This window comes from Watersipora subatra, chromosome 6 (genome assembly GCF_963576615.1).
Source record: "Watersipora subatra chromosome 6, tzWatSuba1.1, whole genome shotgun sequence".
Taxonomy (NCBI): Eukaryota; Metazoa; Bryozoa; class Gymnolaemata; order Cheilostomatida; family Watersiporidae; genus Watersipora; species Watersipora subatra.
This window is the reverse complement of record NC_088713.1, coordinates 53,729,271-53,746,446: the sequence shown is the minus strand read 5'-3', so window position 1 is coordinate 53,746,446 and position 17,176 is coordinate 53,729,271. Positions and strand designations below refer to the sequence as shown.

The 17,176-nt window shown below is 33.7% G+C and overlaps 1 protein-coding gene across 1 annotated transcript; it reads right to left on the bottom strand.

The window, feature by feature from the left end:
* Positions 1-1,817: 1,817 nt before the first annotated feature.
* On the bottom strand, positions 1,818-16,856 carry LOC137398365 (uncharacterized). Its single transcript, XM_068084472.1, has 11 exons — positions 16,764-16,856; positions 13,304-13,457; positions 11,723-11,815; positions 11,247-11,465; positions 11,002-11,138; positions 7,630-7,769; positions 5,183-5,321; positions 3,257-3,326; positions 2,721-2,939; positions 2,476-2,612; positions 1,818-1,868 (listed from the first exon to the last, which is right to left on the bottom strand). The coding sequence occupies exons 1-11, from the start codon at positions 16,854-16,856 to the stop codon at positions 1,818-1,820; spliced, it is 1,452 nt and encodes a 483-aa protein (XP_067940573.1).
* Positions 16,857-17,176: the final 320 nt, after the last annotated feature.

Sequence of the window (17,176 nt, the reverse complement as noted above, 5' to 3'; positions counted from 1 at the left end):
TATAAGGCGTTGATTTGTGCTAAAAACTAAAGAAATCGCGACTCCTTTTAGATGATTTGAGTTCGAAAAACCAGTCAATATTTGGCTCAATGTTCAAAACGAGAAAATGATAACTTATTTGATCACACAATTGTTAGTGATAATTTGTTTGATCAAGATGATAATAATTCAAATGATAGTAGTGATGTAAACTCTGAAGACTGAATATACAGAGAAAATTTATGGTATCTCCAATGATGTCGATGCTACTAGCGTTCACTACGCCATGGGATTGAACTCTGCCAAAAGGAAGGCTTTCAAGCATTTCATACATTATACACTATATATTATTTAGACAATTGTACATAGTCAAAGATTTTTAGTAGTATACATGTAAATTAAAGTTTATGTACAAAGTTTACATTATTATTAATAAAAATAAATATCAGTTTGAGCTATGTAAGGTCATAGTATACAAAATTTATTGAATTTTCAAATGTAAATTACGCAGTTCACAGCAAAGCTAGAAAAAGACCAAATAATGCATGGTCAGGCCAAACTCAGGGTCAGCAATGAGGGCCAAGATCGGGTAAGGCCGGGTCAGCGCTGGCGATTTTTTATTCATTTAAGGTTAAGAGAAAGTTCTATTACAGCCTAATGTTGTGACATCAACCTGAGATAAAAGAACCCATTATCACACCAGCTATTATATTTTGTGGCTTGGTTTATAGATGCAATATATAATCTATTGCTAGACATTGGCGGATCAATACTATTCAATAGGTGATAGATTAATGGCATAAACTTTGGCTAGAGTGTTTTTATTCCAGATTTTATTTTTAACTCCGCTATTGTAATCAACAAGAAGAAATTAATTAAAAAATAGTTAACAATTATAGAAATAGATAGCCCTGCATAATTGAAAGTGAAAATCAATCACTTCCCTAAAATTTCTGGTATTAGTGAAAGAAACTCAAATTAAAAACTGCTTGCTGACAACTTTGATTTTCACACATGAAAGCAGCTGAAGTCGGCTGTTTACTTTTTTTATCATTCTTTCGTTCTTTGCTGGATTGAAAGTTCTAAAACACGCTTTTAAGATCCTAAGGATGCCTTTGTTGTAAATGCCTTAATAGTATTGAGGTGAACCCTTCTTTTTAGCCTAACTTGCTTCCGCACATTGTACAAATAACTTGGCCTTCCCTTTTTACGACTGGCTTCTTCATGAACTTCCAGACGAACCGCCATGTTGATTATTTCTTGCCGAAAAACATTGTGAAATCTATAGTCCAAAAACTATAGGTTAAATCACAAACGTAAAAATATAGCCTTGACTCACCTTGTTTTATTTCGCCTGGTCCTTTTGCGCTAGGACTAAGCGTGACTCTATTACAATCACGCTTAAAAGAGAAATACTACTCTTCTCGTCCAGGCATAAACTTACCCGTGTCTTTGTATAGGAAGATCCAAGAGTCGAGTGGCCCGACCTGGTCACCTCTGACACGGTGGGTCGAAACCGGACAATCTAACCGCGCCAGCTCTAATGAATGCCAATTTTTTTTTAATTGCATCAAGTCTTAAAGCTTCCTTTAAAGTCAAAAAGCTTTCTTTTTAGTCTGTGCATTAGAATACAAATTTATTAAAGTCAAATTTTGTACTGAAGGATAAATCTTTTCTCTCTGCTCAGAAAATGCTAGCGTTAGCTGATATTGCGGGTATTTAATTTAACAATTTAATTAATCACATTTCAGTGAATTATTTTTTACTTGTTGCTTTTTGAAAGGATGTGGTAAGTTAGGGCAATTACTAACAGGATTCTTCTGTCACAATATTTTGTTTCAAGTGTTCTTGTTTGTGTTTTGAAGAGTGTAGAGGCCTGCGAATATAAACTGCGAAGACAAAATTAAAACACTGAATATGTTGAACCAATAATAACCATTAGTGAATATAATAGTGCATGTGTGTGTTTAAAAAAGTTAGTGCTGCAGCAGGACCTATCAATCACAACTTTGAATATGGCGATACTGGTACCTACCGATACTAATCAAATGTAAAAATGAGACATCAGACTGTCTTTGTTTGATCAAACACAGAGAGAATGTAGAGGCTATAATTCTTATGTGAGATAATACAATTGTCCACATGAAAAGCCTTGACCATGATTTATGATGGAACCTTACAAAAAACCGGAAATAGAAACTCACTAAAACACAAAAGAGCATCGCATTTCATATAGTTATTAAGGTTTAAATTAATACAGAATTTAGCATGGGTAATTGCAAAGCAGGGAGATTGCCATATACAGTACATATAAGAGCTATGAATCGTAAAAGCCTTTGTAGACTCGTGGTTAGGCAATGGGATTACTAACATTTGGTTGCCTTCTTAATTGATTATTTGTACATGATTATGTCATAATTATATGATATTCATGATTAACAGAACCTACAAAACATAGCAGAATATGTGAATACAGTCGGATCTCAAAAAACTCACCAAAAGTTGGTAGTTGCTCTCTTTGTTTTCTATCTGGAATAAAGAATAGTTGGCTGTTCTTGACTGACCTTCATGATCTTCAAGAAATATACTCAGTTTCTGGTTCTTCTTTGTTAAGTGGTGAATATTTTTCAGGCCTATAAACATATATAAATTTAATTCAAAAATACATACATATAACTTAACATAAAAATACCAATGAAAACAATGAATGCAAATTGCCACTTAATATATGTCCTGATTACCTATCCAGTATTCTCCTTGTATATTGCCAAAGCCACGAGCATATTCATCCCATCCTCTGTTGAAATCAATGGTACCATCTAATCTTCTTTGTATTAAAGTCCAACCAGATTGATCATCAAACTGGCAGACAGCTAACACAGGTGCAGAATCAGGGTCAGTATGAAGGGTATACGCAGCTCCACTGTTTCTTTCTCCGTTATCAAAAACATCTTGGCAGTCTGAAGTACAGACAGGTAACATAATTATGCAAATGAGGGTAACCCGTAGTCCCAATTCAAGTTACATACCTAATTCATATTTGATAATTAATAATTCTAAATTCGAATTTATAATTCATAATTCTAAACTCAATTCATATTTTTTCTCAATAGACCATATAACATGTATGGCTTAGAGGGCTGGTACAATACAGAAGTTTTAAAACAATATACATGTAAACAAAGTGTTCTAACCAGAGTAGACAATGTTAAATTGTTCGTAGTAAACCATTTGTTAAGATCTTTTTATCTGCTTTTATTTTATTTTGCATACTAACCTTGATAGACTCTTGGCGATGGAGCTGCATTGCACGTAGAACTCTTTTCTGTACCACAGAAACCTTGCATCTAAAACATTTGTATGCGTTAGCAGATATGCAATTGAAGAATAAATTCCAAGCAAAAAGACCAAAATTCAAACGCATTTGATTTATTGTTTATTTACTATTAGCAGCACTGCGTTGTATTACTCAGTGCCTAATTTTTTGAAGTGAAAAATATTTCCAGTAATGGAATGAGCATCCCTATATATCCTCAGAAGACAACAAATACTGAGTAGGATGGCTTTGAACTGTAAACCTATATTTGTTTTGTGGACCTATCTTTATTTGCCCGTCAAGGAGACAGCAGGCTCACACCCCTTTATATAGTGTGTTTATTTAAACCAAGTATTTTATACAGCATCTTGCAGCACATGCTCAACTACATTACAAGTCAAATTTATTTCCATAAGTTTATAGTAAATCTGTTTCGGAGATTTTGTATGAACAGAGGTTTACAGCAACGTTTGAAGCTACTCGAACCAGTCATTTGAGATTATGTAGTAGCTACAGCTCAGGATTAATGTATGTACGTAAAGTACAAAATGTAGAATATATATGTACGTATGTACTCTATGTATGTATGTATGTATGTACGTATGTATGTATGTACATAAGTATGTATGTATCTACATATGTATGTACGTACGTATGTATGTATGTAAGTATGAATGTATGTATGTGCGTATGTATGTATGTATGTATGTATGTACATACGTATGTATGTGCGTATGTATGTATGTATGTACATACCTATGTACATACGTATGTATGTACAAATGTACATATGTATGTACATACGCATGTACGTACGTATGTACGTATGTATGAACGTAGGTATGTACGTAGGTACGTACGTATGTATGTACGTACGTATGTACATGCGTATGTGTGTACATACATATGTACATATGTATGTACGTACATACGTATATACATATGTGTGTGTGTACTATGTATGTACATATGTACGTACATATGTACATGAGTATGTACATACATATGTACATATGTATGTACATACATATGTGTATGTACATATGTATGTACGTATGTATGTTTGTATGTATGTATGTATGTACATAGGTACGTATGTATGTATGTACGTATGCACGTATGTACATATGTACATATGTATGTGTGTACGTATGTACGTGTGTACATATGTATGTATGTATGTATGTATGTACGTATGTATGTATGTACATATGTACGTATGTATGTATGTACGTATGTGCGAATGTACGTATGCACGTATGTGTGTATGTACGTATGTACATATGTGTGTATGTACGTATGTACATATGCACGTATGCACGTATGTATGTATGCACGTATGTACGCATGTACGTATGTACATATGTACATAGGTACGTCTGTACATATGTATGTATGTATGTACGTATGTATGCACATCAACTTAATTAATCACATTTCAGTGAATTATTTTTTACTTGTTGCTTTTTGAAAGGATGTGGTAAGTTAGGGCAATTACTAACAGGATTCTTCTGTCGCAATATTTTGTTTCAAGTGTTCTTGTTTGTGTTTTGAAGAGTGTAGAGGCCAATTAACAGGTATTTAATGGTTCTATACATAAATAAAATGCACCAACATGCAAGTAAACTGACTACGAGCTGAGTCCTCAAATGCATGATGCTCGTAAGTCGATGTATAACTGTATTATATGTAACATAAAACTATACAAAGATATGTAATTTTTTTCAGCTGCATACAATCAATAAATTTATATGATATATGTAAATGCACGTAATGTATTTATAAATCAACATATTACCTAGTCAAATGTTGAGCAATAAAATCACCTAGACTCCATAAGGCTTTTCCATGCTTTCTTGTGCTTAAAATGCCGGTCGGTCTGGCTACCATGGAACGGCTAGCTAGCATTAAGAGGCCAGTCAGCATGGAAATGGTAGTCAGCATGGAGGGACCAGCCAGCATAGAGAGGCAAGCTACGTTGGAAGGCCAGCCTGATTGCCTCAAGTTGGGTAGATCTATTGTAGAGCTGTGGTAATCAAAATACACAAATACAAACTTTTTTATGCCTAATTGACTGAAATACATATGAAACTTTGCTTTTAAGAAAATGCAATGCTGCCTTCAAGTAACAATAATGATGTGGCTTCAAATGAAAGGTAGAGTTATAGCTGTTTGATGCATCACCACTCTTAAGTTCTTAAAATGATAAAGTATTGTGAGTTTTACTTTACTCGTGTCAATCTTTTGAGATTTTTCCAATCTGCATGGTTGTGAAATCCTTTTCTAGTATTTAGTCTTTTGACAACGTTTGCTACACATTAAAAGACAAGATTTATTTGATGAACCACCTTTCCACAAAAAGCAGAGCAAATGCTTTAGTATTCATGTTTGTGTCAAACAAAGTCAAGGAATCATCCAAAAACTATAGAAATTGGAAGAAAGCAGCTTCGAGGTACACAAGAAACCTGAGGAAGAAATAAGATACAAGATAAAACAATATTAATATCATCTTATTTAACTGCATGCTTTGCGGTAGCATCAGTTACCAATCCTCATGTACACAGTTTTAAAGGAATACGGAGATTTCCAAGCAAACCAAGCCACTCAAAATTTCGAAGGTTGAGCATCATCGGCCTTATGCCAGACTCCATTTAAATTAGCCCTCATGTAACTGCCATACCACCAGCCACCTTAAATATGCATGTGATCTAAGAAAAAGCTAAAGCTGGTGAAATGTTTTAGTTACAAATGGTAAATCTTGCTAAGTGCATTCACTATACCCGACTGTTGAACTCTTTAGTGGTAATCAAAAGGCAAAAATCAGCAAGAACCTAAAAGAGGAAAATAACACCAGATACCAAATTCTACTTGTCAGCCGACTATTTTTAGACCAGTATTCCCTGGTTGCATGTTGGGGCGGCAATTGTTAGGTGACTAGTTAGGAACTGGGAGTTGGAAGGGGGCCGTGTAAGTACCCCCCAACAGGTTTCTTTCACGTAGGGCCTTTCATGTAGTTTTGAAAATTTTTATCTGAAAGTAAAAATATTTTTTTACTATTTGAGGTTTGTTTTAGGTGATGTGATTGCAAGGACTTTTTTAGATTAAAATAATCTAAAATTGACTGCAGTTAAAAAGCTAAAAAAAAGACATCATTTTCTTTTGAACGTGTCAAGAAAGATCAATTTTGCCGATTTTATTTTAAGTTCATCTACAGGTTTTCATGATTTCAATTGCCAATCGCCAATTGCCAAGCGGGTGTTTGGTGAAACTAGACCTTTTGCAAACGTTTACAAAAGTCGTTATGAAGAATATTTAGCCGATAATGATAACAACGACCGCAAGAAAATACTAAAAGGTGATGTTTATCTCTATGAATTGGAATATAGTGATATTCTTCAGCGATAGAAACCGATCCACTAGCCTTTGGGCAAATAACTGTTTGAGTTAATGATGTTGAGGTCGAGTTATCTAAAGCAATTTATCATTGTGTGAGAGCGGACCAAACCAACTCATTCAAGTCAACCAAGAGTTCGAGATAAAAATTCCTAAAATGTTGCGGCGGCTCAGCCGGGCTAGGGAATCTGGGCTAGGGAATACGGGCTAGGGAATATGTGCCTGACCTTTTTAGCTTAAAACCAGAATAAAGATTTGGCCTAGTGGGCTTTGATAATTTCGAATATAACGTTTTTATCCCCTAAAAAAACTGAGCGGATAGCCAAATGAATTATATAAAGTATTAATAACCATTTGCCAAGCTACGATATTTCCTGTTAATAACTAACCACTAAGTTTCAAGTCTACTCTAGCAAATAACTATGAATTTAAATACTAAATACCTGACCATGAAATTATTTTTGGATTGCATACATAATTGTATAGTTTAAAAATCCAGGTACAAGTAAAGTCTACTCACGTCGTAAAGAAAAACATAATAAAATCTATGTATTTGGTGGTCAATTTAGGAACTTTTAGAATACCTGTATTTTCTGCCAATTAGTTTTATCGAATACATAGTTATATGTAACTAATTTATCCATTTAGTCTACATGTTAAATAATAGGGTATAGTAAATCTGCAAAAGACATTGCACCCAATCACAATGTGTGTTTACGAAAATAATATGAGTTATTATGTCGAGGACATGTAATCCGCTAAAGTCTCACACTTATCTACATAAGGAACAAATATTTCATACTATCTCAAATGAATTTATTATTGCCATAGTTTGACGTGAATTATGTTGTCAAAGTTAAAGATATTGAAATCTCCAAAAGTCTTCTTAGTTGCAGTTTATTAAGAATAAATGCATGGCACTTTTTTGTCAAACAACTAACTGTATGATTTTGTTATGATCACCTTGGTAAGTAAGAGCGCAGCTTCCTGGGCTACCATCATTGTCATAGTCAAAGGTAGAGAATCCTAGTTCATGATGATAAAAGAGAGAGTCTTCCGCGTCTCTACTGTAGCCACTTACCTATAAACAGGACATGTAGGCTTATTTAACAAAACATACCCAATGAGCATTCTGATGGCATGAAGTGAAAGTTTTACCTACTCTTGACTATAAGACAAAATGATGTTAACAAATACATACATGTAGCTTTGTCATTAGAAATCTTTGCGAAAATGATAATTGCATTAATTTACATTTAAATAGTATTGGTTTACAATAAGTAATTGATTTAAATAATAAATATACCTATTTACAGTCGGTTAGAAATTATATAACCATTACATATATGTAGTGTTGCATCATTAATGTCGAATATAGAAATAAAATAGCCATCCAAAAGAAGGATGCGTCTATAAGCGTGTGGAGTTGTAAGCGTTGTTAACTTAACCTACTGGTACATGTATATTTTCTCTGCATAGCTGTATCTATAAAAGAACTATTGCGAAATCTGCATTTCAGTTGAAAAGTCATTTAGAAAGAATTTATAGAAAGACAATCTCAAAGTGAAATCTATGCGCTTGTGTTGAACCGCAGTATAGAAACATAAGATCAAGAGTCCCTACAAGTGGAAAGATTAAGTTGAAATTTAGACGGCCTATTTATCTGCTGTGTTCAACCATTTCACTATAAAACGAGTTAACTATTTCATTGTCGTATACGCATTTATGCGAAGTCTATGGTCGACTGTAAAATGCGTTTTTATGTGGGCTTCCCAGCAATTGCGTAGTAACTTACTTTTATTATTTGTTGACAAAATAACCAACGTTTTTTAGTACTTTTACAATATCAACAATGTGGTCCAAAAACTACTCTATACATTGAGCATGTAGCAACAATTATAAATACTTATTTGCAAATTTTCAACTAAAAACACACACTTTTTACTTTCCAGCGTTTGAACTGTTTAGTGTTATTATGACTTCTGCATACACCTCCTGTGTAAAAACCAAAATGACTTTTACACAGGAGGTGCTTGCAGAGGCAATAATATAGCCACTGTTGATGACATTATAGCCCGTTTAGACTCAGAATTATTTACATATTCAGTTCATGAATGTCACAGCGCTGTTTCAGATGGTGATGACAGAAAGGTTTTGTAAGAGTAAGGAGCTTTGTATAAGATCGTTGCAGGTCTGTAGCAGTTGTACCTTCACATAGCTTTATCAATAAACATGATATGGATAAATTGAATTTTTTATTGTTTTTTTGTTAAAGTAATGGCAGTATAATATATATAACAAAATTTATCTTTATAGAATTGGAAATGAAAAAATTTGTATACATATCATTCAGCCAATTCGGCAATTTTTATTAAAATGGCTGACATTAAACGAAAAGCTCAACTTGTACATTGATGGAATTGAAATGGTTAATAATGATATCAGATCTAGACCAAATATGTACAGTCACAATAAAGACTGCTATATATATGAGACCCCAATGAAAAAAACCAGTGATGTCACACTTTTACAGCTTCGAGATAATTATCTTTTAAGTTTTGTGGCTAGATCATGCAATTAAAATAAAGTATATGACAAATAAACTATTTATGTTACAATAAATGCAGTTTATGACAAGTAAGTTTACTGAAAAATAAATAGTTTGTTAATTATAAAATAACATTTTCAACTCTGGATATTGGTTTTTTTGGTATTCAGTGGTAAAAAATGAACATGCATGTTGGCAACGGACATTACCTATTTTTTCGTTTGAATGCATTACAAAGGTTTTGCTAAATAAAAATTATATTTTTCTTATTTTAAGCTATGTTTAACTATAATATTAGTACAGTAACACAACCAGTAATTAAGAGCAGTTTAATGTTTCACTACAATGTTCAAATTTTATCATTATTTGCTGTCTCAACGTCACTGGTTGTGAGATTGTCAACAAATTGTTGATTCTCTAATTTGCAAAATCGTTTAAGAACCTGCAAATCTTGGTGTTTTGCTTTGCTGATTGGCAATGTACTGGTGGTTATGCAAGTTGGATGAGCTCAATGAGAAAGCTTAAATGGTTGACCAACAGCACTCTCAATTTAACTGCCATTCCATGGTTCTCTATAAAACGCCATGAGCATGCTTTACATATTCGCAGCTTTCATTTGACGTATAGGCCTAGTTTTCAATTGGGTAAGTTGTTTGGTTGCATCTGTTTAAGATATTCTGCGTTATTAAGGAGCTTTGAGCGGTAAAGATGAATTATATTAATAGGTTTAGGATGTTTGCTAGGTTTTTTAAACAACTTTACCTAATCAGACGATAGATCTACAATTGACTTGCAATTCACTGCATTCGTGTCTCAATCACCTTCCATGTAAGAATGTTCACACATTAAATAGCTTATTGTGATCTAGTTAAAAAAGGTTTTCTCACAGCACAAGCCGATGAATATAGTGAATGAGTATGTAGTTTTTGTTCTGTCAAGTGTTTTGATTACAAAACAAATCCAACTTCATTACTTCGGGATCAATGTGACTTACTACATGAACTTCTTCTCTCTACACAGTGTTATTAGCAAAAATAAGTAAGCGTCTGGTGGATTCTTTGTAATATAAAATTGATTAAAATCAGTCAACAATTTCTGCCTGTCAGTTGGACACACAATTTAAAGGCATTTTTACCATTTGCATAAGCAATTTTCTTTTGTGTTGCTAGAAACCTTTTGCTTTTTAGCCTTCTTTTGTGCATTACCATCTTTTCTTGTTCTGCAGGCTTTTCAGACTTGCTTTCAGAGTGCTGCAGCAAGAGCTATCCATCAAAACTTTGAATATGACAATACTGAAACCTGCCGATACTAATTCAAATGTAAAAATGAGACATCGGATTGTCTTTGTTTGATAAAACACAGAGAGAATGTAGAGCCTATAATTCCTACTCGAGATAATACAGTTGTCCGCATGAAAAGCCTTGACCATGATTTATGATGGAACCTTACAAAAAACCGGAAATAGAAACTCTCCAAAACACAAAAGAGCATCGCATTTCATAGAGTTATTAAAGTTTAAATTAATACATAATTTAGCACAAGTAATTGCAAAGCAGGGATATTGCATTATACAGTACATATAAGAGCTATGAATCGTAAAAGCCTTTGTAGACTCGTGGTTAGGCAATGGGATTACTAACGTGCGGTTGCCTTCTTAATTGATTATTTGTACATATTTATGTCATAATTATATGATATTCATAAATAACAGAACTTAGACAATATAGCAGAATATGTGAATACAGTCGGATCTCAAAAAACTCACCAAAAGTTGGTAGTTGCTCTCTTCGTTGTCTATCTGGAATAAAGAATAGTTGGCTGTTCTAGACTGACCTTCATGGTCTTCAAGAAATATACTCAGTTTCTGGTTTTTCTTTGTCAAGTGGTGAATATTTTCCAGGCCTATAAACGTATATAAATTTTATTCAAAAATACATACAGATAACTTAATATAAAAATAGCAATGAAAACAATAAATGCAAATTGCCACTGAATATATGTCCTGATTACCTATCCGGTACTCTCCTGGTATATTGCCAAAGCCACGAGCATATTCATCCCATCCTCTGTTGAAATCAATGGTCCCATCTAATCTTCTCTGTATTAAAGTCCAACCAGATTGATCATCAAACTGGCAGACAGCTAACACATGTGCAGACTCAGGGTCAGTATACAGGGTATACGCAGCTCCACTGTTTCTTTTTCCGTTATCAAATGCGTCTTGGCAGTCTGAAGTACAAACAGGTAACATAATTATGCAAATGAGGGTAGCCTGTAGTCCCAATTCAAGTTATATACTCGATTCATATTTCTTCTTAATAGACTATATAAAATGTATGGCTTAGAGGGCTGGTACAATGCAGAAGTTTTAAAACAATATACATGTAAACGAAGTATTCCAACCAGAGTGGGTAATATCAAATTATTTGTAGTAAACCATTTGTCAAGATCTCTTTATCTGCTTTTATTTCATTTTGCATACTAACCTTGATAGACTCTTGGCGATGGAGCTGCATTACATGTAGAAACTTTTCTGTTCTGTATGTAGAAGTCTTTTCTGTACCACAGAAACCTTGCATCTATAACATTTGTATGTGTTAGCAGGTATGCAATTCAAGAATAAATTCCAAGCAAAAAGACCAAAATTCAAACACATTTGATTATTTTTTATTTACTATTAGCAGCGCTGTGTTGTATTACTCAGTGCCTAATTTTTTGAAGTAAAAAATATTTCCAGTAATGGAATGAGCATACCTATATAACCTCAAAAGACAACAACTACTGAGAAGGATGGCTTTGAACTGTAAACCTATCTTTGTTTTGTGGACCTATCTTTATTCGCATGTCAAGTAGACAGCAGGCTCACACCCCTTTATATAGTGTGTTTATTTAAACCTAGTATTTTATATGACATCTTGCAGCACATGCTCAACTACATTAGAATTAAGATTTATTTGCGTTAGCTTATAGTAAATCTGTTTCAGAGATTTTGTATGAACAGAGGGTTGCAGCAATGTGTGAAGCTACTTGAACTAGTCATTTGGGATTATGTAGTAATTACAGGTCAGGATTAATGTATGCACTTAAAGTACAAAATCTAGAATACATATGTATGTATGTACTCTATGTATGTATGTACTCTATGTACTTATGTATTTATGTAGGTATGTATGTTTGTATGAAGCTTCCCAGCATGCAATTTCTGTTTATCGACCTCCGGTTTATGAGCAAAACTAACATATAAGGTTGTTTTTAAATCAATGCTTAGAAAAAGCTTAGATTTTGACTGAAACATCTAAAAACTTCTAAAATTTCCTTACGAATAGTCCTCACATCTTGAGCGTCAAGCTGTTAATAAATAATAATAATTATTATTGTATAGGGATCCTATTAGATATCAATAGGTATTAAATTTCAATTAAAAAGTTTGACCTTATACTCAAACACAGGGATTATAGAAACTGGTGTCAGTACATGTCCATATGTACCTCTGTTGTGCTTTTTGCCGCATCAGATTTTCTCTTTTTGATGTATGTCAGCCCAGTTTTTGTTCCAGTAGGAAGCGCGTGCAGAATTGAAGAAATTAACTTACATTCTCCAGATGCACTGATTCTCACAGCTGACAGGCAAGTAGGGCTTGCAGTACACAGGTTCACACAAAATGAGAGAGAAAAACTTCCTATATAAAATAAAAGAAGCCATTTAATTTATGCCTCAGTATATGCTACTTTATTAATATTTGTTTTTTATTTGTAATTAATCTGAGTATCTTACTAGAAAAAGGGACTTGGGGCTAGTCTGAACTTTTATACAATGACTCTGTAGATAAATTGCATGTAAAAAATGATTGCTAAATTTTAATATTAGTCAAAAATAACGATCGGAGATGCAACAGCCTAATATGTTGTGATCTCCCAAGTTGCGATATGGCAATGTGCAAATACATGTAGAACACAACAAATATACATTTAGATTTTTAATGTTATATTTGCATCAGAACATATTTTGTTAGAAATTTGTGTTAGAACATATCAAAGTTACTAGCTGTCTAACATCGTAAAAGTTACCTGCTGTCTCAAAACTAGTGTGGTTGGTGAGCAGATCTTGAGAAACATCTCTGATGATATCATAGAGTTCATCCATTGCCACTGGAGTACTGAATATTGTGATGATCAGTAGAATAAAGTTAGGATAAGATAAATGAAACTTCATGCTGGCTCGCTGGAAACAGCCCAAATGAACTGTAGATACTCTGCACTTAAGTTGCTGTTCCGTCAAAACTAGAAATCAATGTTTGATCAGCGACTTGCTTCATCTCTTGTAATTAAAACTGTCTTCTTACCGCATTTACTTTGATGTTACAGCAGTTGTAATTTGACAGAAAATATAAAATAGATTTCCAATGTTTTAAATTTCAAGATTACAAGCCGTAATCAGTAGTATATCTCAACTGTGTCTGCGGAAAACATAAAATATTGATAATGTGTTTTATATTTATGGCTAGCATTGAAGTCTGTCGACAATATCATCCGTTGCTAGCAGTAACCTTTCTTCTTAGTTTACTCTTTAAAATGAGTCTCTCAAACTGATTGAATATGCTTTGGTTATAGCTTTATCCAACTCTAACTGCAAAGACTAGAAGTCTCATTGATGTATTTAGGCTATAGCATTAATATAGACTTTTTACAGAATATTTACAATTAAACATTCATCTTAAATACTAACATGCTCAGGTGCTTTATGATATATAAGGGGCGCCTCTATGATATAGAAGGGGTGCCTCTATGATATAGAAGGGGTGCCTCTATGATATAGAAGGGGTGCCTCTATGATATAGAAGGGGTGCCTCTATGATATAGAAGGGGTGCCAAACTCATTTTAATCAAGGGCCACATCAGCGTAATGGCTGTTCTCAAAGGGCCTGATAAAACTTATAATTGTAACAAAAAGGTAATTGAATAATGTAAAATAGCTTTAACTACTCTTTGATGTTGAATAACTCTGACTTTATTACTTAAAGTTGCAAACAGAACCGTTGCACAGCAAAGAATGCAGAACATTTTTTTCGGAAAAGAAACAGAACGAATACGCAATACCTTATTACAATCTTATTTTGATGTAATTACTTTGTATTGTTTATTAATAGGCCTTGAATGAATGCTGTGAAAACATTTTTGCTAACTTTAAATGTTGTTCTTACTGACAAGTCCATAGTTATCATAGGCTACAAATATTAATAATTTATAATGATCTCAGGCTATAGCTTTTAATGAAGTATCGACATGCTTACGCACATCTGCTGATAACAAAAGGTGTCTAACTTTGTATCTGCATTTATCAATCGAAGAAAAATATGGTGCTGGTGTTACGCCGTATTACTGAAAATCGAATGTTTATTGTGTGTACATACTCAATCGCCTACATAACTTTTGCCCTATATTTTCTCTCTCATTCATCACTAACGAAAACATTCACCTTTTGGGCTTCCTTTTTAATACATTTATAAATTTAATATTTGAGATTTGCAATTTTGAAATTAAAGATCTCTATAGATAGGTCTTCGATAGATGATGATGATCATCATTCTTAGGCTAATTTACAGTATTTACAATGATTAAAAAAGTTTCAAAGAAAGTTGTGGGAACATTTGCTACCTTGTTTAGATTTACCCATGTCTATTGATGGGTATATTCAGCAGAAGTTATGAGTAGTGTTATCCATCTAACACTCTCACCTACTTGTTATCATAAATGGTGATCCTTTAGGAGTTGATTAAATTACACACATAGTTTTACTTTTAGTAAATTTTTCAAAAAAATGTTTTTTCTCTGCATATAACGTTATAATTACCTGTTTATTTCATACATTAGCCATATTAAAAGCTTTCTGAATTGCCGATATTTTCGCAAAATTGTGTGATTTACAAACAGCCTTCCGAAGCAAATATACTTCAGGAAAACAAAAGAATATGTGGCCACTTCATGCCAGGTAAGCAAGCATATCTAGGTTAGTATTTGTAGACTTTGTTAGTGTTATGCTAAAATTATTTGGTATCATGAGAACATTTAGATATATTTTATAAAAGCTTAAAAACATTGCATTATTAGACAAATTGTGCCGTGTTACTGAACCACCTTAACAAGTTTTGCCTGGGTTCAAAGGGTGAAATTTTGCCTACTTGTATTATTGAACAAATTGGTTAGCTCGGTATCAGCAGAGCTTGTTAGCCAGCTAACTATCTAGCTAGCTCCGAAAAGCCAAAGATCTCCTAATAAATGTACATCGAGAAACACAGAAATATTTAAACCAGTTGATATCTATTGTTTGTAATTGACCTGTGATGGTATCATAGCCTGTGTCCTTCTTCGCACTTTAGTATTTTCAATTTTTGTTTTATTTTAAAATTGAAGACACATTTTGTAAGCAGTATTACTTTGTTGAGGCAATGATTTAAAAAATCATTAGTTTGAATCACTTCAAAAAGTTAAACATGCAGCGTTTGAAACCATTTACATGCTATGAAGATGAAAATTATGACAAAATTCATAGCGAGTACACTGGTGATAGAGAGCAGATAGATGCTAGGTTGTTACATAATACACACATACTTCTCATTTGGTATTCTCCATCAAGAGTAAATACCTCTAAAGCTACCATAATTGCTCCAACTTGCTCAGTTTCTCCATAAGACAGCTTTTCTCTCTAATATCAGATACTGGAGTGTAATTTATTAAGGTATTGTCACCCTTTTGCTGCAGTCTGTGAAGTATCGAGTTTATCATTATCAAGTACCATCACAATTCCTTTAACACCTTGCTAGGCAAGTTTATTTTCAGAGTTTCCCTTTTTGTTGGGGTAAGATAATTTTAAATGACTATTCGTTACGTTTCACTATTTTAGACTGACCTCAATTTGACCTTTGATTCTCATGAACTATGCAGAAAAAGGATGAGTAGAAAGTCCACTAGCAAATACTAATACTAGTACTGATGAGTTTAATACTAATGATTATCAGATGATTAGCTAATCGGAGCAGATCATTTATCTACAAAATTTGTGGCTTGTTAGCCCACATCAACTCCAACTTTATGAGCAATGTTGTGGAATGCACTTTTTCAATTAACGAAAATCTCATTGAGCAGTCAAATTCCAGTTTATTCATTTTCAGTGATTGCACCGCTTTGGTAGCTCACTTTAAATTTGTTGTAATTCTTTGACCTTCACTCGTCCTTACCAACTCTGACCATGAGTGAATGTTTGCTTGATATTTGTCAATCTCTGTCTCCTAAGAACAATTAGATGGTTTCTGCATGCTTGGTTCTCTTCTCTGCTATCGGTAATTACCAGAGTCTGGACCAGTTGTGATGTCATACACTTGAACATATGTATATATCTATACATTAAGGTCACTTTGCAGTGACCTTGCTAGGAGGTACCAGCAAGTAAAAGAGATGCTGAGAAGAATAATTGTAGAACTCTACAAATCAGCAGATTTTGCAGGAACTCGAGTCGATCTTAAATTCCCACCATAAGGTCGGTAGCAGGTCTCTCATCCCTTATGTCAAGGGTGTCAGGTTCGATGTACATGTCTTTATCGATGAGTGAGTCAACACAAGTCATGGTGTACATCCTATCCATGGTGCACTTGACACACATTCCTCTTTGATAGAGGTAACTTGGGTCTTCGGCTCTCTGGCTGCATCCACCTCAAGTTCTGATATCATCTGTCTCCTGACTATATTGTTACTCTAGACAATAAGTTGTTAAGCAGTCAGAGGCAATTCAGGACAAGATTCCATTCACAGATGTTACCCAACTTCTTAAATTTTCTCACGAACTAGCACTCCATTAGGTTCATGTTATTAGACCGAGTCCATTTAATCCTTTTAACCAGTAGCCCATTTAGCACAGCCTTGTCCTGGTTCAGCTACCTGGTAGCT

Excerpts from the sequence above, each read along its gene's own strand:
- LOC137398365 (XM_068084472.1), bottom strand. The coding sequence starts at position 16,856 with ATGACTTGTGTTGACTCACTCATCGATAAAGACATGTACATCGAACCT. Across the intron at positions 3,327-5,182 it reads TGCTAGCTAGCCGTTCCATG|ATGCAAGGTTTCTGTGGTAC; the intron begins GTAGCCAGACCG and ends CAAATGTTTTAG. Across the intron at positions 1,869-2,475 it reads AGAGCAACTACCAACTTTTG|TTTATATTCGCAGGCCTCTA; the intron begins GTGAGTTTTTTG and ends TTGTCTTCGCAG.